The sequence below is a fragment of the Perognathus longimembris genome, chromosome 1, assembly GCF_023159225.1.
Source record: "Perognathus longimembris pacificus isolate PPM17 chromosome 1, ASM2315922v1, whole genome shotgun sequence".
Lineage (NCBI taxonomy): Eukaryota > Metazoa > Chordata > Mammalia > Rodentia > Heteromyidae > Perognathus > Perognathus longimembris.
In genome coordinates, this window is record NC_063161.1 from 32,622,724 (window position 1) to 32,646,428 (window position 23,705).

A 23,705-nucleotide genomic window follows, 5' to 3' on the forward strand; every position below is an offset into this window, starting at 1 on the left:
AGAATCCTTGCTTGCTCTATCTCTTTCTCTTTCAGAGTCCCACCACTTGATTTGAGAAGCCTTATTGGTTCTGATGATGAGGTAAATTATACTTGATATTTAACATAATAAACATTTGGCCACAATACAACATGTAGCATATGCTAATTATCATTACATTTTATTTTTTTCAGGATGAGTTTTCACAGGTCCCTCCTAATAGAAATGATATGTATTTTAACTCACCAAATTCAACATTTGCTGTCGGTTGGGATGTATCACACAAAATACCATATAACCAGCATCATCTCAGTGAAGTGGTTCGTATTCATTTGCAAATTGCTAAATTTCAGAATTATAATCTACCTTATTAGCACTGTACTGAATACAGAAATTTTGCTATGTTTGCTCTATACTTTGTCAACTTTAAGTACTTACTATATGAAAATCTGTAACAGTGGTAATTGTAAAACAATTTTGTTTTACATTTTTACACAAAGGAATACTACTTATCAATTTAAAAATAAAATTGGTAATGTTCAGGTATTACTAAAAGATTTGACAAAGTATTAGATTAGGTCTTCCTACTTTATCAATGTCAGAATAATCTCTTGGATCATACTTTAAGCTATTAGAATATGATGGAGTGGATACATAACTACATTTAATCCACAGTGTTTCCATTGGATACATTATATATTACCATAAACATTGGCACAGGTTTTGTTCTGGAGCTTTGCCTTATTCTTATTTTTAGTTTTTTTAGTTTTTATTTTTTAGAGCAGGTGAATAACAACATTTAATTCAAAGTGTCGCCTTGTGATGTGTTTGTATTTCAAACAAATATTTAGTAAATACGGGTCTTGTCTTGCTTTTCTGTCTCTCTGTCCACAGCTGGTTCTTTCCATATTCTAAGATTCATTTTTGGAAAATTACATAAATAATATTCTTGTCTTAGCTGGGGAAGTGGAGGTCATTGGCAGAGCACTTGAGTATCATATGGAAGGTCCTGGGTTCCATTCACAGCAGTGCAAGTAATAGTGATGATGATGATGATGATGATGATGATGATGATGATGATGATATAACCTTACTTTATTAGTGTAGATTAGATCTTACTGGTTTAACAATGTCACACTAATCTCTTGGATCATGCTTTAAGCTACTAGAATATGATGGAGTGGATACATAACTACATTTAATCCACAGTGTTTCCATTGGATACATTATATATTACCATACACATTGGCACAGGTTTTGCTCTGGAGCTTTGCCTTATTCTTCTTTTTTAGTTTAGAATGAGATATTCTTTTCAAGGATTACACTGACTTTTTTGTTTGTTTTTTGCCAGTCCTGGGCCTTGGACTCAGGGCCCAAGCACTGTCCCTGGCTTCTGTTTGCTCAAGGCTAGCACTGTGCCACTTGAGCCACAGCGCCACTTCTGGCCATTTTCCATATATGTGGTGCTGGAGAATTGAACCCAGGGCTTCATGTATACGAGGCAAGCACTTTTGCCACTAGACCATATTCCCAGCCCCTAACTGACATTTTGTGCTCCATGCTGAGTGTGTGCCTCTGTCTAAGTCTAGTATGTATGTCCTAGTATTTGTCCACTTCTTCTTTAATCCTCCTATCTACCTTCTCTGTGATCTCTCATTCCCATGGAAATGTATAGGAAATAAAAAAATACAGAAGATAACTATCACAGTATTCTAGAAATGCAGCCAGTGATTCCCAGAATTGATTTCTACAATTGTTTTTGGAAGTAATGATTGGCAGTAGAGTTTTGGAGCAGTAAAGAAAACATCTACCTAAGATTTTCAAGAAGAAAGAACAGTTTATTTTTCTTTTCCCAAATTCTTTTGGAACCAGGATGGAGCACTAGCTGTGAAGCAAAGTATAGACTTACTGGTATTGAGGCCAAGAGCACATTCTGAGTAGACCTGTCTGCTCTTATTGGTCATTAAAGTGCTGCCAGCTAAATATTGATAGCTCTCTGTTGAGAACACAGATTTTAGTGATTTATTTTGTGGGCAAAATGCTAAAGCAAATGCTAAACCTCTTAGTATCAAATGGTAAGCCTTTGAACATAAGACTTTTTCTTTTTACCTCAAGAAACCAGACACAATACCTGAAAATTTGCCAGCACCCACAGGCAAATACCAACAGTATGAAACTGAAAGGAAAGACAGATATAAAGATTATAATCAAAGAAATGCAGAAAAAGCAAAATCAAGTATAACACATCAAGAGACTCCAAGCAAGAAGGCAGACAAAAAGGTAATGTCTGAGGCTTTGTAACATATTGTATGTTTTACTTCAGTGTCAGTAATGAAGCTTGAACTGAGGGCCTGTGCTTTAGCCTCCTTGCTCAAGGATGACATTGTACCACTTGATCCACAGTTCCACTTCTGGGTTTTGATGGTTAATTGGAGATAAGGGTCTCACAGGCTGCTTGTAGTGACTTCGAACCAAGATCTTCACATCTCAGTCTCCTGAGTAGCTAGGATTACAAGTGTGAGCCACGAGCACCCAGCTTTTGTAAAACATTTAAAATGAAATTTAAAACAAGAAATGTGTGCATAATAGGATTATTTTCCTTTCTGATGTGTCTTTCTACTCAGCACAATAAGCCTAATGGTCAGCACTATTTTGATAGCCATGGATTACTTCTTCACAACAAATCTAAAAGTTTATTATCACTGTAATATACAGCACTACTTTGGTGTCCATGGACTATTTAATATAGTACTTTACCTAGCTAGTTTATTCTTTACAATCAACCTAAAGGGTTATTATCACTATTTTCAAATGTGAAAAATGCATGGGGTATAGTCATCTTTTCTCTGGTCGAAGTTTTCTACTTGCCTGGAAAATAAGAAATAGAACATGAGCTTATTATGCTCATGACCAGTGCTTTACCACATGAACCATACTTCCAGACTGGCCTTTAGCTGCTTGATTGGAGATAGAGTATCCCACACTTGCCTGCTTGGAATAGTTAGCCTTTACACTATTTGATTAAAAAAAACAACAATGTTATCAATGCCAGTATGATGGTTCATATTGTTTTTCATGTATAGTGTGATCAAGGGGAAGAAAGCAGCATGGGGGACCTCATGACTTTGGATAGGAAAGCCCTCCTACAGCAAGGCTTTGCCAACAACCCTTACCACGCACAGCACAGCACAAAGAAATCAGACGCAGTAAGTCATTAACAGTTCTTATCCGATAAGTCATTAAGCTAATTTCCCCTCCAAGATTTTGTGGACTTCTACTTGAATAAATAATTGCATTCATTTTGGTATGAGATGAATATTCACGGATGTACAAATCAAGTCATTATTTTTGTAAAATATTTATTTAATTTTGGAAACTGAAGCCACTAACCCTGCAGATATTCTAGCCAAATAAGGAAAGTGCTAGGAATCAAGGTAGTTTTCTTTTGAAAAACTGAAGCAAAACCTGAGACTTTCAATATTAACTTTATGTATTTTTCTTCATAGATTAGGTCGATGAGCATTGCTTTGTCTAGTTCTGTTGGAAATAGATGATTCTAGCATTTCTCTTTGCATGGGGTTAAGAGGAGCAAACTGATTGATGATAGAGTCTATTGTGCCTCACTGAGCCGTAGGTCCTAGGTCTAGAGACATATTGTAGGCAACTGGAAAGGGCTGATAAAATACCACTGTAACAGCACATATGCTAGAGCACACAAGGAAATATCTGGAAATATATGCTAAAAAGCAATATGGATTATGCTAGGAACATGATCGTTTCCATTGAAAGGAGTATCAATATGTATTTCATTTGGGTGATGATTATCTGGAATCAATATGATCTGAACTGGCAGCAATGTATAATGAATCCCTGGACTGGGCAGACTAAGTGTGTGTGTGTGTGTGTGTGTGTGTGTGTGTGTGTATGCTGAAATACAAATTTGTTCCAGTTGAACAGACACATAAAACCACTATGTATGTGGGAAAATACTGTCCTAAATAAGGTTTTCCTTTGCTTCCCCTGAAGTTATATTTGAGAGGGATTTCACCAGTACATAAGTCCCATGGGTTTTGCTTTTGATTTAACTCAAAGCCATCTGTGTATTTATTTGCTTAAGATTACATAATTGGTGGTAGTGTATGCAAATTCACCATTGAGTAAGTTTAAGCCTTAATATATTGCTGTCACACTTGTTTATCTTTCCCCATGGAAGTGTTGATTTGAGTCAATGTTCAAGGTCTCTGAAATTAATGCCAATTTGATTTCAAACGGCAGGTGGAAACTTGTTTATTAAACTTTTAGCTACTGACAGAAGCAGTGAACCTGCGGCTTCCTGTTTTTCTCCTGCAGTGTTTTTGTCATTTCTCCATGTGGTCTGTTGTCTGATTGTCTCAGTTAGATATCTGCTTCAATTCTGCTTCATGTTTTTCCAAACCTCTAAACCAATAGGTCTAAAGTGGTTCCATTCTTTCTCACAAAGCATCATCCACCATGGACTTCAGCCCTCTAAGTGGGCTGTTTGCATGGGCTCTGAATATTTTCTCTTGTGCCTGTTCTTAGGTTCTGGCTAAGGCTTGCCTTCTCTGTATATGATTTCCATTTCTTTATTACTGTGCACTTTCTGAATCATCCTTAGGTATTATAGAATATACTTGTTATAAATGTAGCTGACACGATCTTTCATTTTAATTGCTATTTTATTTTATTACTCAATAAAAATCATTATCATGTGTCCTGAGCTTTAGAGAATAGTCCAGGCATCATATGATATAGCTATTGTGGGTATATATGGATGGGAGATTGATTCATCTGAAAATACTGCCAAACAAAATGAAATTTAATTGTAGGCTAATATGTCAAACAATGTGCCATTTCCAAGTTTCTTAGAAATTTTTGCTTTTTATTCAATTAATTTATTGTTTTGGCAGTATTGAGATTTGAACTCAGAGCCTTGTGCTAGACCATTTAAGACTTGTCCTTAAATTACTTTTATGAATTGGTCAGGTAGAATCTCACATTTCTTTCTGCGAGGGGCCAGCCACAGATTATGGTCCTCCTATCCATGCCTCCTACCACCTGGATCACAGGCCTGAACCACCATGCCTGACTTACTAGTTAAGGTGCTAACTTTTTATAAAAACTATATATATAATTTTTTGCTGGTACTCGGCTTGAACTCAGGGCATGGGAGCTGTTCCTTTGCCTTTTCTGCTTATGGCTGGTGCCCTGTCACTTGAGGCATAGCTTCACTTCCAGTTTTTTGGTGGTTAATTGGACATAAGAGTCTTACAACCTTTCTTTCCTAGGCTGGCTACAAACCACAATCCTCAGATCTATTTTCTGAGTAGCTAACATTACAGGTGTGAGTCACTGCTTCCAACTCTCATTTTAGATTTTTAATGTAAGGATGAATGATTTTAAATCAGATCTAGCTTCTTATACTGTGAATAGTTTTAGACTAAATTATTTTTGTGGCAGTGATTTTCTTGCAGCAGCCAGTTAGCATGCATGTTGCATGAGTAGAGGAGAGAGATGTCATATTCTTCATTATTTTGATGCTAATAAAATCCAAGGCAAGCCGGGTGCTGATGGCTCACACTTGTAACCCTAGCTTCTCAGCAGACTGAGATCTGAGAATCGGGGTTCTAAGCCAGCCTGGGCAGGAAAGGCTGTGAGACTCTTTTCTCCAATTAACCATCCCAAACTGGAAGTGACACCATGGCTCAATAGGAAAAGTACTAGCTTTGAGCTGAAGAGCTCAGGGACTATGCCGATTCCATGCCCCACGACTGACAAAAAAAATTCCAAAGCAATTTAGTGGGAATGTCTCATAATTTTTACTGGAATTTAAGTGTATTGATTTGTAAGAAATCACAATTAAAAATTTTTTTTTACCACTACTAGGGTTTGAACATAGAGCTTTATGCTTACTTGCTTGCTCAGCTAGTGCTCTACCATTTGAAGCATGTAACCAGCTAGACTTTTTGCTGGTTAATTACAAAGGGAGTCTAGAGGACTTTGCAACAAAGGCTGATTTCCAATCACAATTCTACAGATCCCAGTTTCCTAAGTTGCAAAGATAACAGGCTTAATAATGTTTAATGTTAATATTAGAACATGTCTATTAACTTTGTATCATACACTCTGCCTTGTGGATAAGAAAATGAAAAAAAAATCTTTTCAGGAAAATGTGGCTGCAGAAAAGAAGAAACAAGCTGTTGCAGAGCAAATGTTGATAGACCACTTATGTAGGTGAGAGTCAGTGGTGACAAATTTATTTGAAAGTTCTCGCAACATTTCTCTTTCATGCAAAAACTCTTATTCCTGGTTAGTCTAACCTTAGCTAAAGTAGACCATCCTAAAGTTTCTGTGGTCACTGTCAATATTTTATGTAATGTTTATCATAATGTTACAAATAGCTATACTTAGCAGTTCTATTTGTTATGTTAACTCTTCCATTCATAATATTTAAGTGACTTCATTTGTACTTGTTTCCTAATAATGACCATTTGAAATTTGATGTACATTATTTATTTTCACATTCATTGTTTGAGGGGGTGCCCTTATTATTTCCTCCATAAATGAGGAAATTGTAGAGTTAGATAACGAGAAAGGCTACAAGGCCAGTTGTGAAAGAAGGGAAGATTGAGTGGGGGTAGTTTGGTTCTAAAGTGTGCAATCTCCTCTGCCACCCCAGGCATTCTCTCTGCTGTTCTGGCTCAGTTCTGTGGCATTGAATGCATTGTTCCTCTGCCTCTGGCATTCATGCTCGTTCTGCTAGTGTGTATTCCCTCACTAAGAGTCAATGCAAATGTCTCATCTGGGATGCTTCTGATGAACTCTTTTTGCTAACTTCTTTTCCATGACTTGAGTCATCTTCTGCTACAGTCTATTAAAGTTCTCCTTGGCACTTACCATTTCTGACCCTTACTTTTACCTCTCTTCACTTCATATTGTCAGAAACCGTCAAAGTGTGTGTTATCATAGTAAGAGACCTAAATGAAGCTTTTAGCACCTTTTAAAAGTTTTCCTTATTTTTATATATTACTTATGGAAACACAGATAAGGGATATGTTTATGGCCAGTACTTTTTTTTTTTTTTTTTTGGCCAGTCCTGGGCCTTGGACTCCGGGCCTGAGCACTGTCCCTGGCTTCTTCCCGCTCAAGGCTAGCACTCCGCCATTTGAGCCACAGCGCCGCTTCTGGCCGTTTTCTGTATATGTGGTGCTGGGGAATCGAACCTAGGGCCTCGTGTATCCGAGGCAGGCACTCTTGCCACTAGGCTATATCCCCAGCCCCGCCAGTACTTTTTAATAATTAAATTTACTCCTTTCTGACCAAATTATTATCATGACACAAGTAAATATTTTCATTTGGTGGATGAGTTTTACTAGCTGCTTAAAATAGGTGAGCATTGGGGTAATGCATCAGCCCACTGCTTTGTGTTTCCTTGTATAGGGCTGTGATCAGTGACCCAGCACAGAATTTAAGAATGGAGAAACAAGAAAGTGATCATATCCTCCCAGATTCAAAGAGAACACCTCTTCAAATTAGGAAAAGAACACTACATGAAACAAAGTAAGACTTTAAAATATGTAAAATGAGGATGACTGTTATAAATGTGTTGTTAAATTGTATTTCTATACTAAACTGGAAAGTTGTTTAATTTTTTCTATATAGAGGGGAGCAGAATTTTTATTTGTATTAATAACTTTCCTTTGTATTTAAAAAAAATAGCACAAATTAAAAGGAGCAGAAGTTTTGGCGTTCAGATCCTAGCTCTGCCACATAAAGATATTGGAGGCAATATCTTATATTCTTTGTCATCTAGGTTTTTAATTTATAATTTAGGAGGAAAAAGCTATAGCCTTTAGGGATAATATATGTGAAAATTATTAGCACAGTAACATTTGTATCCATGTCATATATACAGACTGAATCTGATTGATACAGTATTTAAAAAATTAAATAGTTTCCTTTTTATTTTTTCTTTGTACCTTACTAAAACTTTGAGTTGGTGGGTTTGCTTTCTGTTGATGATACAACTCAGAGATAATCAACTTAATTAGGAAGAAGATGTATTTTAGCTCACAGATTTTATGGGTTGCAATTCATGGTAATTCAGTCCTGTCACGTGGGCATGTGGCAGGATAGTACACGCTGGTGGGAACATGGTGGAGGAGAGAGGAAGTGGCAAAGGTTCTGCTATTCCTTGTAAGAGCTTATCTCCAGTCGCCTGACTTCCTCAAAATGTACCCTATAAATTAAATGCTCTACCACTTCCCTATAGCAATGTGGATGGGGGCTGAGTCATTAACACAAATGTCTCTGGGAAATGAGATCCTAATGATAGAAGTAGGTCCGGACTTTTAGAGCCCTCTTATTCAGCCTATTCATAAATTCCTCAGTGACTTTATTGAGAGTTGACATGTAGCTTCTGCTTGAATAGACATAGAAAATCTACTGGTACCTGCAGTTGCTTTTTAGGTCTCATTCTTGTTTTCTGAAAATATTTCCATTCATTCATTATAAGTGTATCATAACTTTTTAGTCCTTTTCTTTAGTTAGCATTATTTAATATTAAATACTTGAAGCTTTTGAAGGTACTATTGATTAGCATGGTTGACTTCATAGATAGGTTTTGCCCTCTCTCTCATTTTTTTACCTTCTCTTTCATATCTCAGAAGAGGAGAAAAAAGATATGCATCATAGCTTGGGAATTAGGAATGGCATGTGCTGTGTAGACCAACCTGTCCTCTTTTAGGAGAAAACTATCTGCTGTCACATTCATTTTATTCTAAACATTAAGTTTTCATAGATTAGTTTGTTTAATTCTAGTGTTAAGGGTACAGATTATTGTCACTGCCCATATCAGAGCATGCTTTCCAACAGCTTTATCAATAATGAATAAAATTCTTCTTTGGTCTATTTATTTTTCAGTATGTTAATTCTTTCTTATGTGTTGGTTCAGAACTTGAATAGAGGGAACTGTTTTTGCTACTTATTGGACACTAAAGTCCAAACATGGAATTGCATTTCATAATGTAGTTATGTATTTACTTCTTTTTTCTTTTCAAGAAGTCTTTAGGTTCCTTGGTACAATGACTTCAGCCTATCATCATAGAGAGAATTCTATTGACTACTGAGAAGCAATGTGGTGTAATGGTTGAGAGAATTAAAATTTTTTTTCTATCTCTGCAAACAACTCATTCTGCAGCCTTGGACAAGTTACTTAACATACTTTGGCTGTCTGACATTTATTTGTAAAATGAAGACAATGGTACTATTGTATAGTGTTATTGCAAGTACTAAATAAATCAGTATATTTTAAGTGATTTAATAATACCATGTGTCTAGGAAATCCTTAATAAATTGTATCAGCTCTTGTTGCTCTTATTTTCTGAGCATTTATAATTGTACCAGTCATAAATTCATTAGTACCCATGGATTACATTGAATGAATGTCAACTCTTTCGTGGACATTCTGTGTGTTCATGATCTCTCATTTGGTTTGAAGGCTTTTTTTACTATCTCCTGCTCCCTTTTTGTAGAGATCTAGATTTTATGAGAGGTCTAAATCTTTATGGAGGGGAAAGCTTTTCAAAATCTCAGTGTCCTCCCCCTACTTACTCACTATACATATTATTGCTATTTCAATTTCATTATACATGCAGTTTTGTGGGAAGAATATCATAAAATTATTTGGGAAGAGAAATAATGATATATCACGGAATCCTCAGATTTTTTAAGACAAAGGATATTGTTAGTTATCAGGTATCAAAATGTGGCCCTTTGAATTTTCCTTCATATTTTGCAGCAGCTTTTGATTGGCAGACCCTATGAGACCATTCAGTAACTGTCAAAAGATTACAGGGATTAAATAACTGAAGGATCCATTCCAAGGCTTGAACTTGATCCAATGCTCTTTCCTACTGGTACAAGAAATGTTTCAGCTACTCGTAATGGAAAATTATTCCTTTCATATAACCAGCTCTTGGAGACAGGCAGTTTGGGTGATGTTTTAGCCCTGGGCTGGTTTCCCTAGCTCTTCTAGGCCTTTCTGGCATTGCTGCCTGAGGGCTAAGATGCCTCCTGTTATTATATTCCTCTCTTTTTCACAAGCAGGAACTTTTCTCATTGCCACTGTCTCATCAGGTAAATGAACATCTTTCCTGGAAGATTTGGCAGAATTGGATTTCCTTAGTCCTGGTTGCAAAAGCTATGATCTGTGGTGGGAGAGAGACAAAGGAGGATAGAAATGGCTTTTGGGTATGGCATGTTGCTTCATGCCTGTAATCCCAGCACTGCAAAGATTAAAGCAGAAGCATTGAGGCCCTATTTCAAATAAACAAGCTTGCAAGTAATTCTGCAACAGTGTCAGTCACAAATTTTCTGTCCTGGTTCAGTATTCACTTTTATAATGGTAGATTCTAATATAAAAATCATTCATGTCTTACACCTGTGTCTCAGTGTTTTCCCTTCTGTGGGTGCTATATTAACATGATATATAATTTCTGTTATTTCAAAATGGTACCATAAAAATGTTGGCATAACCTTTTTATACATATCAAATAGCTTAAAAATTATTGACAAAATATATTTTTGACAGGATAAGGACCAACTCTACTTTAACAGAAAATGTACTTTCTCATAAAGTTCAGTTTGATAGTAGGATCATATCAAGGTAATGATAAATTTATTATATTTTACAATCTTTATTTTATTTTACTGTATTTATTATATTTTATTTTTGTTATATTTTAGTTTTTTTGTAAAGATAGATTTTCTTTTCCTATAGAAATAACAGTCAGGTGCTAGTGGCTCACATCTGTAATCCTAGCTAACTCAGGAGGCTGAGGTCTGAGAATATGGTTCGAAGCCATCCTGGGAGGAAAGTGCACCAGACCCTTATCTCCAGTTAACCATCAAAAAGCCAGAAGTGGATCTGTGGCTCAATGGGTAGAGGACTAACCATGAGGAAAAAGAACTCCCCCTACCCCTCACCTCTAAAGTAGAAATAACAAGAAGATTAGATAAATTTGTCTTATTTAAATGAAGGATTTGAATTGAGATTATACATTTCAAGTAGTAAATAATTACATACAGAAAACAGAGAAAGTATATGGCTGGAGTTGTACAAAATAGTGTGAATTCCAGAAGTCAGTTTATGTACATCTTGATCAATGTCACCTCTTTCATTGTTATTCTCCAAAATATTTTAACCAGGAATTATTTTAATGTCTTTCAAAAATAAACTTAGAAATGATGTTGTTGTTGGTGGTGGTGATACTGGGGTTTGAACTCAGGGCTTTGCACTTGCTAGCCATCTGGTTAATTTTCAGATCAGGTCTTACTTTCAGCCAGGGCTAGCTTGGACCTGATTCTTTCTGTGTGTTTTCTGCTGTGGCTAGAATGACAGGTACAAGCATACTCAGTTTTTCCTGCTGAGATGGGATCTCATGAATTTTCTGCTCATGCTGGCCTAAAACTTCGATCCTTCTAGGCTTATCTTCCCAATGGTTAGGATTATAGGTGTGAACCACCCTGTTCAGCTAGGAATGAATTTTTCCAAGATACATATTACTAGTAGAGGTTTCTAAACTATTTTTAAAGTTAACTTTTTTGTTGGATGTTTAATTGTGATACCTCAACAGATCACTGGTAGATAGAACAAATTACAAACAAGAAAGTTTTTTTTTTTTTTTGGCCAGTCCTGGGGCTTAGACTCAGGGCCTGAGCACTGTCCCTGGCTTCTTTTTGCTCAAGGCTAGCACTCTGCCGCTTGAGCCACAGCGCCACTTCTGGCCATTTTCTGTATATGTGGTGCTGGGGAATTGAACCCAGGGCCTCATGTATATGAGGCAGGCACTCTTGCCACTAGGCCATATCCCCAGCCCAGCAAGAAAGTTTTTAAATCTGTTATTATAGTCTTGCATACTACCAGCACTATATAATAGTGCTTCATTTTTTGGTGTATATTTCTGGTAAAATGTATATTTTTAAGTTCCCATACTTGTTCAGGGATGTTAAACCTTTTGTGACAATAAAAGATAATCATGCATATCTTTGAGTACAAGTTCAGTGGTTTTTAAGTTCTTTTACTTTACCTTAAAGGTCTTTCCTGTTGCAACCACCAGTGGCTCATACCTATAAACCCAGCTTCTAAGCAAGCTGATATTTGCAGATTGCTCTTTGTTTTATTTATTTATTTATTTATTTATTTATTTATTTATTTATTTTGGCCAGTCCTGGGGCTTGGACTCAGGGCCTGAGCACTGTCCCTGGCTTCTTTTTGCTCAAGTCTAGCACTCTGCCACTTGAGCCACAGCGCTACTTCTGGCCATTTTCTGTATATGTGGTGCTGGGGAATCGAACCTAGGGCCTCATGTATATGAGGCAGGCACTCTTGCCACTAGGCCATATCCCCAGACCCTGCAGATTGCTCTTTGAAGCTAGCTCACACTGGCAAATCCAAGAGACTGGTATTTAATTAGCCAGCAAAATGACAAAAGTGAAAGTATGGCTCAGGTGGTAGAGACAGCTTTGGGTGAAAAAATTAAGCAAGAGTACTAGGCCCTGAGGTCAAGCCCTGCTATAGGATCAACAACAGCAACAAAGTGTGTATAGAACTAATAATCTACATGTGACATATCTATATACACATTGGCTTAGGATAGAATGTTTGACCTTTTAGAAAGTTATGTAATATTTCTCTATCTCACATAATCCTCATTTATAGTTATTTTCTCTCTCTCTCTCTCTCTCTCTCTCTCTCTCTCTCTCTCTCTCTCTCTCTCTCTCTCTCTCTCTGTCCTGGGTCTTGAACTCAGGGCCTGGATACTGTCTCTGAGGATTTTGCTCAAGGTGAGCATTCTGCCACTTGACCCACAGCTCCACTCCTGCTTTACTGGTGCTTAATTGGAGATAAGAGTCTCACAGACTTTCTTGCCCAGGCTGGCTCTGAACCATGATCCTCAGATTTCAGCTTCCTGAATGGCTAGGATGAAAGGCACAAGCCACCAGCATACAGCTATTGCCATAAGCACGAGGGACATATGCTGTTCTTTTTTGAGATGCATAATATTCATTTCTTATTTATTTTACAAATTACTGTATTTGAAAATCTGTGGTATTCTATTTTGCTAGAAATGGACATGATGCCTGCAGAGAGCTGGTTGGGTTCTTTTTCACTCATGACCAGTCCCTTGCAATGTACGAGTATCGGCAATTTGGGAAAAATAGGTATGCTGTTACCCAACATGGCTAGATCTCTCTAAAGGATGTCTGTAAGAAACTGAATAACTAACATTCCCCACCCCCCCATTTAACTTCTAGAACAACTGTTCTTCCCTTTATTCACAAGCATACTTATAGTCATCAGTGCGGACGAAGAAAAGGAAAACAATACCAACTTGGTGATTTTCATATTGTAAGTTGAATGTATTTGTGAGCAAACATTTAATGCCAGACATCTTGTTCCATGGAGTCCTTGTGGGGTGGAGGATCAGGACTTCTGGTCATTAACTTATTATCTCTCCTTTTGCCTGAACAGGGACATTTGTGTAAATGGGTTAACAGTTTCCCAAAATGATTCCACCTCCTGGCCAATATCCCAATGGTCTAAGTGTATCATTTATTCCTCATACCCTGTTCTACAGTGTAGGTTGTACTCAGGAAAGCTTGCCCATTTGTGTTTTACTTTGTAAAGCATGTCTAAATATTTTCCCAAAATTGAAAATGATTCTTATCTTTTATCTTACTTTTGAGAAGGAAACAAAGATTTACTTGTAGAAAATGAAAAATACCACACTAACCTGTCAAAGGACGACAGCTAACACCTCTAGAATTTAGACTAATGGCTCTAAAAGACTAAGCAGAACATCGTGTTTTAGAAATAGAAATCCAATTTTAGTCCCCAGGATAAGTAAATCAGAAAATTGTGAAATCCTCATTCTGATAGTTCACTATTTATTAATTTTTCAGTTGGAAAAAATATTCTGCTCATTTCTTTGGATATGTGAACATGTCCTAAAAAGAGCTTCTTATCATAAATAAACATGGTAGAGACAATCTATCATTCTGTTTGCCCTGTAATTTACTTTGATTAAACAAAAACAAATAAAAGGGTCAGGTATTACCAGGTGAAATGCCTTTGTACAGTTTTCTTCTTTTTTTTTTTTTTTTTGCCAGTCCTGGGCCTTGGACTCAGGGCCTTAGCACTGTCTCTGGCTTCTTTTTGCTCAAGGCTAGCTCTCTAGCTCTTGAGCCACAGCGCCACTCTGGCTTTTTCTATATATGAAGTGCTGGGGAACTGAACCAGGGCTTCATGTATGCAAGGCAAGCACTCTACCAATAGGCCATATTCCCAGCCCTTAATGTTTCTTTTGGTAGGAATTTTATCACTGAAACTTTGATGCTCTAATTTGGTTAACATTTAGGTTTCACACATTTCTGACATCATATTATGCCTGTCATTGAAACAGCTGATGAAAGAGTAGGTTAAGTCAGTTCATATTTCACAGAGCATCTTTCTGGGACCAGTAACTGATCTGTGCATTTAAGCAATGGGACTAGTTTTTCTTCTCCTCACCTCATGGTTCTTATTTAAAAATTCAGAGTTTCTAGCTGGACCCGAATGGCTTGCGCTTATAATCCTAGCTACTCTGGAAGAGCTATGGAAAGCCAACTCAGAGAGTAAAAGTTTTTGAGACTCTATGTCTAAAAACAAAATACTGGGCTTGAGGCCTGGCTTAAGGAGTAGAATAGAAAAAGCAGAGAACATAAGTCCTTGTGTTCAAGCCCCAGTACCTGTTGCCAACAAACAAAAGAATATGACCTTATTAAATTTTTGCCTGGTATTGTTCACATGAATTGTTGAGCAGAAGATTGTTATTACTTGAGGATTGAGCAATTAGTTACCTTTTCTAAAATATTATCAGAACCTAGGAAGTTTTAAAATAGTCCCCAAATATACTTCTATCCATTATTAAAATATGTCATGTCAAATATAATCAAAACCAAATATTTTATATCAATATTAGTTATATTTCCTTATAATTCAGAAAATAACTCATCTGTTCATTTCTTCAGGGTGCAACCTTGACATTTTTAAGCTCTGATCATCCCAGCCTTCCCAAAACCATAAAAGAAAATTCAATACTTACACTCCGGATCACAAATATTGATCAAATAGCTTTGGATTCTCTGAAGTAAGTAAAATACACACTTTCACCTTGTAACTGCAACACTAATCTTATTATCCAAATATGAGTTTCTATCATAAAGTATTTAGTCTCAAGATTTATACACTAATGGACTCCACTTATGGAAACAGTTACAACAAACTAAAATCTTGTATCCTACATTGTATCGAAAATGACTGACTTTCATTGCTATAACTTTATTTTACCAAATACTGCCAAAGTAACAAATTTTACAATATGAGATAACAATACAAAATTATAACAATTTTCCTACACTGCTAGTGTGATTCTTTGTTTTAAGAATAAGAACATCTTAGAGCCCTATGGTTATAGGATTCATTGGTCCAATCATAATAAACATCATGTTGCTGTGATTCAAACAAGTGTTTTAAAGTGATTTTGAAATTGTCTTTTTTTTTTTTTTTTTTGTGCAAGCCCTGAGGCTTAAACTCAGGGCCTGGGTGTGTCCCTGAGCTTCTTTTGCTCAAGGCTAGTGTTGAGCCACAGCATCACTTCCTGCTTTGTTGGTGATTAATTGGTGATAAGAGTATATCACCAATTTTCCTGCTTGGACTGGCTTTGAGCTGCAATCCCCAGATCTCAGTCTCCTGAGTAGCTAGGATTTCAGGCATGAGCCATCAGCACTAGGCAAAATGGCTTTAAGTCACAGCCTTACCCTACTTGCTTAATGTTCATTACTGAACGTGATTCAAACTGGCAGCAACTGTGCACTATCGATTGTATTAGAGGTCATAGCTAGATGTATTAGAGGTCATATCCTACTAATTGGCTATAAGAAAATTTGTGTTGGTTGCATACTATATTTCTAAAATGAGTGCATTTGTAGGGCTACTTTTTGCTCCAGCAGTGAGTCTTGAGGACTTGCTTGGCTTTTTCCTCATGGTTGATGTTCTATCACTTTAGCCACACCTCCAGCCTTTGAAGGGCTTTACAAAAACCATTTTTACATTTTATTGTAACATCTTTTAAATGAAGTTTCAATTAAATATTTATAAGAACACCAAGAACAACTATAAAATGAGAGTATTGTCACCAGAAATTCTTGGAAGGTTTTAAGGGCTTGGGGGTCCAGCTCTGAGAGTCTCTGTGTCAGGAACTTGAAGTGATTAGTTTCAGTACTCAATTTGTAGCATTCTTTGTTTGTTTATTTTTATCACTTTGAACATGTCAATTGCAGAACTGCTTCAGTGAGACAGGAGGAAGACATAATCCATCAAGAAGCCAGTGATAGGCTAGTCTTCAAGGTCATTCAAGGTGAGTGCATTCACTCCACTCTCAAGTCTTAATTTTTAGCCATTTTCACTGATCATCGAAACAAGTATTCTTGAAAGACTTCTGAGTTTTGTAGCACTTGATTTAGAGCACCTATTTGACTTTTAAAGTTAGCAAGTATTTATTAAAATATTTTGTAGAGTTTCTCCTAGTTAATGGTACTGAGTATTATGTGACTTATGAAATTAAGATTTAGAATATACTGGATAATACAGGTTTCACAAATGAACTAAATAAAACATAAAATTGATTTTTGTAATATACTTGTTCTATGCATTGAATGATATTGTAAAGAGAGTTGTAGTAAAAGAAAAAAGCTACTTTAAATAGGCAAGTATAGGATAGCACTCTGAAACCACAATGCAACTTAAAGATGTCAAACTATTAAATTCTGAACTGATGCTGGGTGCCAGCATCTCACGCCTATAATCCTAGCTACTCAAGAGACTGCGATATGAGGATTGTCTTTCAAAGCTAGCTGGGACAGGAAAGTTCATGAGACTCTTATCTCCAGTTAACCACCAAAAGTCTGGAATGGAAGCATGGCTCAAATGGTAGAGCTCCAGCCTTGAACAACAACAAAGCTGTAAAGGACAGCACACAGACCCAAAATTCAAGTCTTAGTACCAACACACACATACATAAATTTCTAAGCTGATATTTTTGTATGGCTTCCCTGGCTCCAATTTTGTGACTCAGCGACAACAAAGAAAGAGAGAAGACATTAAAGATGATAATGTTAGATAAGGAAATTGACACAATGGAAATTGAAGATTTTATTTGTAATGTTTAGGTTACTTTGTGATAAGGAGAACATTTTCTTGTATTTGAAAATGTACCACTTTCACCACAGAGTGGTGCTGTGGTTCTGTTGGCCTGTTACATAGAAAACCTTATTGAAAACCTACTTTCCAAAGTCTTTTGTATCATGCACAGGATCTAAGTGAACAGTCACATTCCCTCTTTCCATGACTCAGCCTTTGTTTTCTTACAGGAGAGACAATTGCAGTCTGATACCTTTGTTCACAGACACAATCAGTTCCAATCTCTCTTCTTGTTAAACAGATGTGCTAAAAGGAAGACTACAGAAAAGAGGAGTGCGTGTTTTGACTGGATTAGGAAAGTACTTTAAACAATTGGAAAACGAAGGAAATGGACTTTTAGATAAAGCAGATTTTAAGCAAGCCCTAAAAGTATTTCACTTAGAAGTATCTGAAAAGGTAGGAAACACAGAAACTCTTCTTCTATGGCATTGGGTTTTCTACTGAACTCATCTTTTCTTCAGGCTCTTCTATCAGCTTTTAGTGATGAGGCAAATGCCCAGTTTTTTTTTTTTTTATTGAAACATTTATTCCTTTGCTATGTATTTGGTTTCATAGGTAGGCACCAAACCAAGCTCTGTGAAGATGGATTTTTTTTACTCTTATGATCTTTATTCCTGGAGAATGTGATTCTAAATTAATGTTTGTGTCAAATAGAGTATGTTTCTGGAACACTTAAAGTGGTACCTAATTCCAAAATAAGTTAGTGAGAAATGGGAGAATTATGGGAAAATTCTTGGTGAGGATCATATCCAGGTTGAGTTTTCTATACAGAACTTGAATTCAGGGTTGCTTAGCATTCTTGCTCATGGCTGGTGCTCTACCACTTGAGCCATGCCTCCTAGCCTATTTTTTTTTTGCCAGTCCTGGGCCTTGGACTCAGGGCCTGAGCACTGTCCCTGGCTTCTTCCCGCTCAAGGCTAGCACTCTGCCACTTGAGCCACAGCGCCGCTTCTGGCCGTTTTCTGTATATGTGGTGCTGGGGAATCGAACCTAGGGCCTTGTGTATCCGAGGCAGGCACTCTTGCCACTAGGCTATATCCTCAGCCCCCCTAGCCTATTTTTTGCTGCTTCATTGGAGATGAAGTCTTGAGGACTTTTCTACCCAGGCTGGTTCTGAACTTCCATCTTTTGGATCTCAACCTTCGAGCAGCTAGGATTATAGAAGTAAGCCACTGGCACCCAAATGGTTGGATTGTATTCTAAAAGTACATGAAGCTGATTTATATCAAGGATTTTAGTTAACAGCTTATCTTGCCTGGTTCTCTTTTACTTGAAAGCTTTTTTTCTTAAAAAATATAGTTCATATTGTGGAGGGAACACTAGAAATTGTGTTGGAAAGATTTAGGTTCACAGAGTAGGCGTACTTCTTTAACTGTGTGGTCTTGGACAAGTCTTAACTTTTCTGATTGACAGACTCTGCCTGAACATTTCTGAGTTAATTACTGTAGTCACAGTTGCCTAGAAGCTCAAATGAGAAAATTACAAGGGAGCTTGCCTTATCGACTGTAAAGCTCTGTGCTTACCACTGTTATGACATACCTGCTTGAAAGTTTTTCAGTGATATTTAAGCCTTGTATCTCACCTAGTGATGCACACATGAAGGACTCTCCTTTTCACAGAGAAAATAGCAGTAAGAAGTTAGGAAATCTGTGTGTGTGTGTGTGTGTGTGTGTGTGTGTGTGTGTGTGTGTGTGTGTGTGTGTATGCTGGTCCTAAGGCTTGAGATCAGGGTCTGCGCTCTGTCCCTAAGGTTCTTTCTGCTCAAGGCTAGCACTCTACCACTTGAGCCATCGTTCCTCTTCTGGCTTTTTTTTTATTTTTTGTCATTTAGTAAAGAGAAGAGTCTCATAGACTTTCCTGCCTAGGCTGTGATCCTCAGATCTCAGCTTCCTAACTCCTAAGTACCTTGGATTACAGTCATGAAACCATTTTTTTTCTTGAGTTCTATTCATTTTTCTCGATCACTGCTGAACTTCCCTTTTGGATTTGTTGCTGAAAGTTTATGATTGGATTTATGAAGAAATACATAGTAATTATATAAAACTTCTAAGATAGGGACAACTTATATAACTGTCTTTTCTTGTATGTTTATTTCATTATTAACTTTATTTAACTAATTTTAGTTGTGTGTTGCTCTGGAACTTGAACTCAGGATCTTGGCACTATCCTTGAGTTTTTTTTTTTTGTTGTTGTTGTTTTCATCTAGAATGTTCCATTTGAGCCACAGTTCTACTTGCAGCTTTTTGGTAGTGTACTGGAGATAAGGCTCTCATAGACTTTACTGGTTGGGCTGGCTTTGAAATGTGATCCTCAGATCTCAGCGTTATGAGTAGTTAGGATTACAGAACTGAGCCACTGGTATCTATCTTGACTAATCACTGTAGTACAAGGAATTAAACCTAAGGTCTTGCAAATTCTAGGCGAGGATTCTACCTCAGATCTACATCTCTAACCCACTTATGTATTTTAAACAATATTACTGTTTATTTCCTTTCATATCACTGGGAACTGCTCCACCAGAAAGTATATTCAAGAGGTAGGAGAATAAGGCATAATCATCAACCGTTGTTCTAACTATGGAAATGGTCATGGGAAGACATAGTTATTCTTTGAAATTAAAAACATGACATGCATCCTAAAGAGCCTGATTAATGCAAAATATTATTATAGGGTTATCTGAGCTTTTAAAATCTAGTGAAAACACTTTCATTCTGTACCATATCTAGAAAATTATACAGATTTACATTTAACTTGCCTTATTCTTAAAAAAAAAAAACCTCCTTAAAGATTCATAAAGTATTATGAAATTCTATCATTCCTTGCATTGGTGAGCAAATCCACTTCCTGTCCATATACTCATGATTTTAAAGGTCACACCCATTTTATTATTATTGTTATTGTTCTTTGCAGATGCAGAAGTTTGAACTCAGGGCCTTGAATGCATGTCTGGCCCTCTTCCATTTGAACCATGCTTCTAGCCTGGGTTTTTATTGGTTATATTGGAGATATCCTCTTACTGACTTTTCTGCCTGTGCTGTCTGATCACCATGATCATCTTATCTCAGCCTCCAGAACAGCTAGGATTGCAGGTGTGAGGCACCAGTACCTGGTCCAAGTTCATTTTCAATTCAACTGCACAGATGCTTAAATCTCTGTAATGTATGACAGGGTCCAAGATGAGAAAAATGTATGGATGGTTGAGAATTCAGAGGAGACAGGACATCCTGAAATTTAGCTTTTCTTCAGAAAGTTTTGAGAAAAGTAACAAGGAAGTCATAGAGAATATTTTTTGAGGTCTTATTTGTCAAACACTTTGCTGGGTGTTTTATTTGCATTATCTTTCCAAGCTCAGAACATGGTTTAAATGTTGAAAATATGGTTATTTGTGTTAAAGAAAATGCACTCAGTGCATATCCTATGAAACTAGAAAGTTGAGGGCCAGTTGGAGTTGGGAAGGATGGGGATAGAATGATGCAAGGAGAATGTGTCATTGATTAACACGCATTGTATGTATAAACTGATTTGTTGAATGGTTCCTCTTTGAACAACTACTTATAGATAATTTTTAAAAAAAGAAAGTGCATGATGTAATTCTGTTGTTGTCAAGAACACTGTGAATAGAACTTTCTATTAAATAGTGCATTTGCCAATGAACTACGTGCTAATGACAGAGTGAAAAAACTAACATGAGGTATTTTACCCCAAATTATACCTTTCCATGTAGATTATGGAATACTATTAGAGTCATTCAAATTGTGTATTCTTTTAAGAAAAAGACTAGCAGAAATACCATTATTTGTCCCAGTGCAGTAGAAGGCATTTCAGAACCTAAACTGACCTTTGAATTTTAAAAGGTATGATACAGTTAAAATAATGAAGCCAGGAATTGGTGGCTTATACTTGTAATTCTAGGCTGTTGGAAGTTGTTCAAAATGAAAGAATCAAGGTTCCAGGCCATCCTGGGCAGAAAAGTCTGTGAGACTCTTATCTCAACAGAAGGAAGTTGGATGTAGTGGTGAATACCTGTTCCCAAAGCAATGATGGGAAACTGATAGAGAACACAGGTGTATGACTTGGCAGGAAGTCAGACTCCACCTAAAAAAAATGGCAAAAAGCAGAGTGGGAGGCATGGCTTAGCTGTAGAGTGCCTAGCCTTCTAAGCTCAAGGTTTGAGTTCAAACTTGCATGTGTGTGCACACACATACTGAAACGCTGCAAATCAAGCACACAATACCCATATTACTTAGCATGAAAAGGAAGTGATCTTGGAAGGATACATTTGTAACCAGAGTATGGCAGGGTAGTAGAGTATGGAGAGAAAACCAGGGAAATGTTGGTGCAAGTTTCAATGAGACCAGAGGATGAATTGTTGTGGTCAGCTGCACAATGTAGTGAACATAGTCAATAACATGTTATATATTTGGTAATAGCTAAAACAAAGGGTTGTAAATATCCTAACCATGAAGAAACAATAGTTAGTTGAGATGATAGATGTGTAGCTCTGCCTGATTTGATCATTCTACAATGTATACATGCACTGAGACATCATATTGTACTCCATAAAAATATATGCAACTACTATTTGTCAGTAAAATGATGTCATTTTAAAAAAGATAACTTTGTTGGTTATTGACACTTCTAAATTATTCTTAACTTTACCTAACTGTTCATGTCAGAGTCACTTTAAATTTCTTTTTTTTTTAATTTTCTGAGCTTCAGAAGGTTACATAAGGGGGTTAGAGTTGAACATGTCCATCATAATGTCTAGTGATTTTTGATCAAAGTCACACCTTTATCACTGTCTTTTATCCCATCTGTTCTTCCTTCCCAGACTCAGAATCCCTTTTAGGTAGTTTTTACAATGATTTGATGGGGTTTGAGATTTTTATTAAGTGAGCAGCCCTGTCTAGGCCTACAGAAGATATAACAAAAGATGACTAGCATGATTTTGTCGTGCCTGCCGATAGCCTAATGATGTAATCACGAGCTCTGTGACTATTTCCAGGATTTTGAATCTTTATGGCTAATTCTGAGTGATAATGACCAGAGAAAAGTGGAGTATGGAGACTTCAAACGTGCCATTTTTGGTGAAATGAATGAATATAGGAAATCATTTGTTCGAAAGGTAACTGCATTTAAGTCATTCCTGCTAATAGAACATTAGCTTCTTTGCTTAAATCTTTAATGAATTACTACTGAAAATGTGCTATAACAATGTATCTGTAATTCATGTTGGGTTTTGTAAAACACAAATACCACAAATGCATACAAAACTACCCAGAATAAAGCAAGATAACAGGTATGAATTTACAATAAGTATCAAGTTTGTGAGTAACTAAGCTCTATAAGTTGCTACTTCTCTAAATTACTAGCTGTATGACTGCATGTGTTATGAAATACCTTGAGCTTCAGTTTCCTATTCCATGGCATTTATGTAAAGACTGAATGAGATAAAACATACACAGTTCTAGGCTGTTTCAGTGTCCTTGCTTATCATATAGTATATATATATATATATATATATATAGTATATTAAAGTGATGATTTAAAAATGTAGTTCCTTTTTATACTATACATTCTGAATGGTAAAATGAAGATTACAAAGATCAGGCTAAATTGGAATTAAAACAAAAGTCCTGACTTTTGAAGGAATCTACATATTTAATTCCACTGGCCATTTTTAGAGTATAATTTTGTGCAATGACATGTTTTCATTTTTGTATATACATCTTATACAATATACATGTGCACACACATATGCATATAATATTAAAACATATCTACTTTCTATAGAGTGGTATAATTTTACCAGATATAAATCTGAAATTGAAAAATTAAAATTTTACCTTACTTAACAGAAGACATGATAAAAAACCTCAAATAAATCAAATTTACTGTATAATATTTATTAATGTGTGTAAATACTTTTGATATCATGGAGATAGGTTTGAATTTCAGGAGTAGGAATGAGACTGTTTTCTTGGTTAACTATCTTGGTACTGGGACTAAAACAGTTATAAAATACTCTACCAAATACTCTGCTATAGGTTGTCATAACAATATGCCTACTTAAACAACAAAAAACCTTCTCTTATTGTTCATTGCCTTGATGTTAAAGAAGGGGCAGCAATTTTCTTTTTCCCCGAGTCCTTCTGTCTCTGTCTCCTTGGCCTGTACATGACTTATTTATTTATTTATTTATTTATTTTTCAAATTTTTATTATCAAACTGATGTGCAGAGAGGTTACAGTTTCATACGTTAGGCAATGGATACATTTCTTGTACTGTTTGTTACCCTGTCCCTCATACCCCCCTCCCTCCTCCCCCTTTCCCTTCCGCCCCCCTCCCCAGGTGTTCAGTTCACTTACACCAAACAGTTTTGCAAGAATTGCTTTTGTAGTTGTTT

General features: G+C 36.5%; 1 protein-coding gene across 3 annotated transcripts in view; it reads left to right on the forward strand.

The window, feature by feature from the left end:
• The window catches only part of Caps2 (calcyphosine 2), a 32,006-nt gene that overhangs the window by 2,740 nt on the left and 5,561 nt on the right, over nucleotides 1–23,705 (forward strand). Inside the window, exons 3-15 of one of the 3 annotated variants that reach the window (XM_048349737.1) lie at nucleotides 36–81; nucleotides 174–299; nucleotides 2,095–2,259; nucleotides 3,063–3,185; nucleotides 6,164–6,231; nucleotides 7,438–7,557; nucleotides 10,589–10,663; nucleotides 13,126–13,221; nucleotides 13,315–13,408; nucleotides 15,070–15,188; nucleotides 16,381–16,457; nucleotides 17,541–17,695; nucleotides 22,305–22,424. In XM_048349737.1, the coding sequence (XP_048205694.1) occupies nucleotides 36–81; nucleotides 174–299; nucleotides 2,095–2,259; nucleotides 3,063–3,185; nucleotides 6,164–6,231; nucleotides 7,438–7,557; nucleotides 10,589–10,663; nucleotides 13,126–13,221; nucleotides 13,315–13,408; nucleotides 15,070–15,188; nucleotides 16,381–16,457; nucleotides 17,541–17,695; nucleotides 22,305–22,424 (1,384 nt within the window). The remainder of the gene's footprint in view (nucleotides 1–35; nucleotides 82–173; nucleotides 300–2,094; nucleotides 2,260–3,062; nucleotides 3,186–6,163; nucleotides 6,232–7,437; nucleotides 7,558–10,588; nucleotides 10,664–13,125; nucleotides 13,222–13,314; nucleotides 13,409–15,069; nucleotides 15,189–16,380; nucleotides 16,458–17,540; nucleotides 17,696–22,304; nucleotides 22,425–23,705) is intronic. The other 2 variants (XM_048349746.1, XM_048349757.1) reach the window with 2 other exon arrangements.